Below are 664 nucleotides of genomic sequence, written 5' to 3' on the forward strand. Positions count from 1 at the left end.
ACTGTGGGAAGGGCTTCAAACAAAACTCCACCCTCGTCAGGCACCAGCGCATCCACACTGGGGAGAGGCCCTACGAGTGTCCCCAATGTGGGAAGTGCTTCTCAGACAGCTCAAACTTGGCCCAACACCAACRGAGGCACCACTAAGGGAAGCCCYRTGAGTGCCSTGACTGCAGGAAATGCTTCTCATCCGCTGCTCCAACTTCATCCTCCATCGCAGGACCAAGTTTGGGAAGAGCCCTTGTGACCCACATTCCCAGTGATCCACGTTGGGAAAACACCTGACCCTTTCTCTGCCGCTGGGACTGATGTGAGCTGGGATGGAAGAACATGAGGGTCTGGCCATGCCCCTGTCATTATATCTGATCCAACCTCAGGTCATTCCCAGGGACAGGAAAAGGGACTCTTTCTCTCTCCTGAGAGGAGAAGGATGTTCTTTCAGCGCAGGAGAAAATATGTGTTTGGGAGGAGCCCTTTGGTGCTATCGCAATTTTCCCTGTAAATGGTTTGTTTGTTGTTATCCCTTCTGTTATCAACATTGTTGCTGTTCCTGTTGGTTCCTTATCTCATTGCTGTTCCCAGTAAATTGTTCTTATCCCAGCCTGGGATCTTTGCCTTTTGTGCTTTCCATCAGAGGGGGAGTGGAGTGAGTGGCAGCGCTGTTT

General features: G+C 51.4%; 1 protein-coding gene across 1 annotated transcript in view; it reads left to right on the forward strand.

Annotated features, from left to right (window-relative positions):
- LOC130587464 (zinc finger protein 3-like) overlaps positions 1–146 on the forward strand; it is a 1,057-nt gene extending 911 nt beyond the window's left edge. The window contains exon 2 of the mRNA XM_057388438.1: positions 12–146. Coding sequence (XP_057244421.1) covers positions 12–146 — 135 coding nt within the window. The remainder of the gene's footprint in view (positions 1–11) is intronic.
- Positions 147–664: the final 518 nt, after the last annotated feature.

This window comes from Malurus melanocephalus, unplaced genomic scaffold (assembly GCF_030028575.1).
Source record: "Malurus melanocephalus ecotype Western Australia unplaced genomic scaffold, MMel_1.1 scaffold_1927, whole genome shotgun sequence".
Lineage (NCBI taxonomy): Eukaryota > Metazoa > Chordata > Aves > Passeriformes > Maluridae > Malurus > Malurus melanocephalus.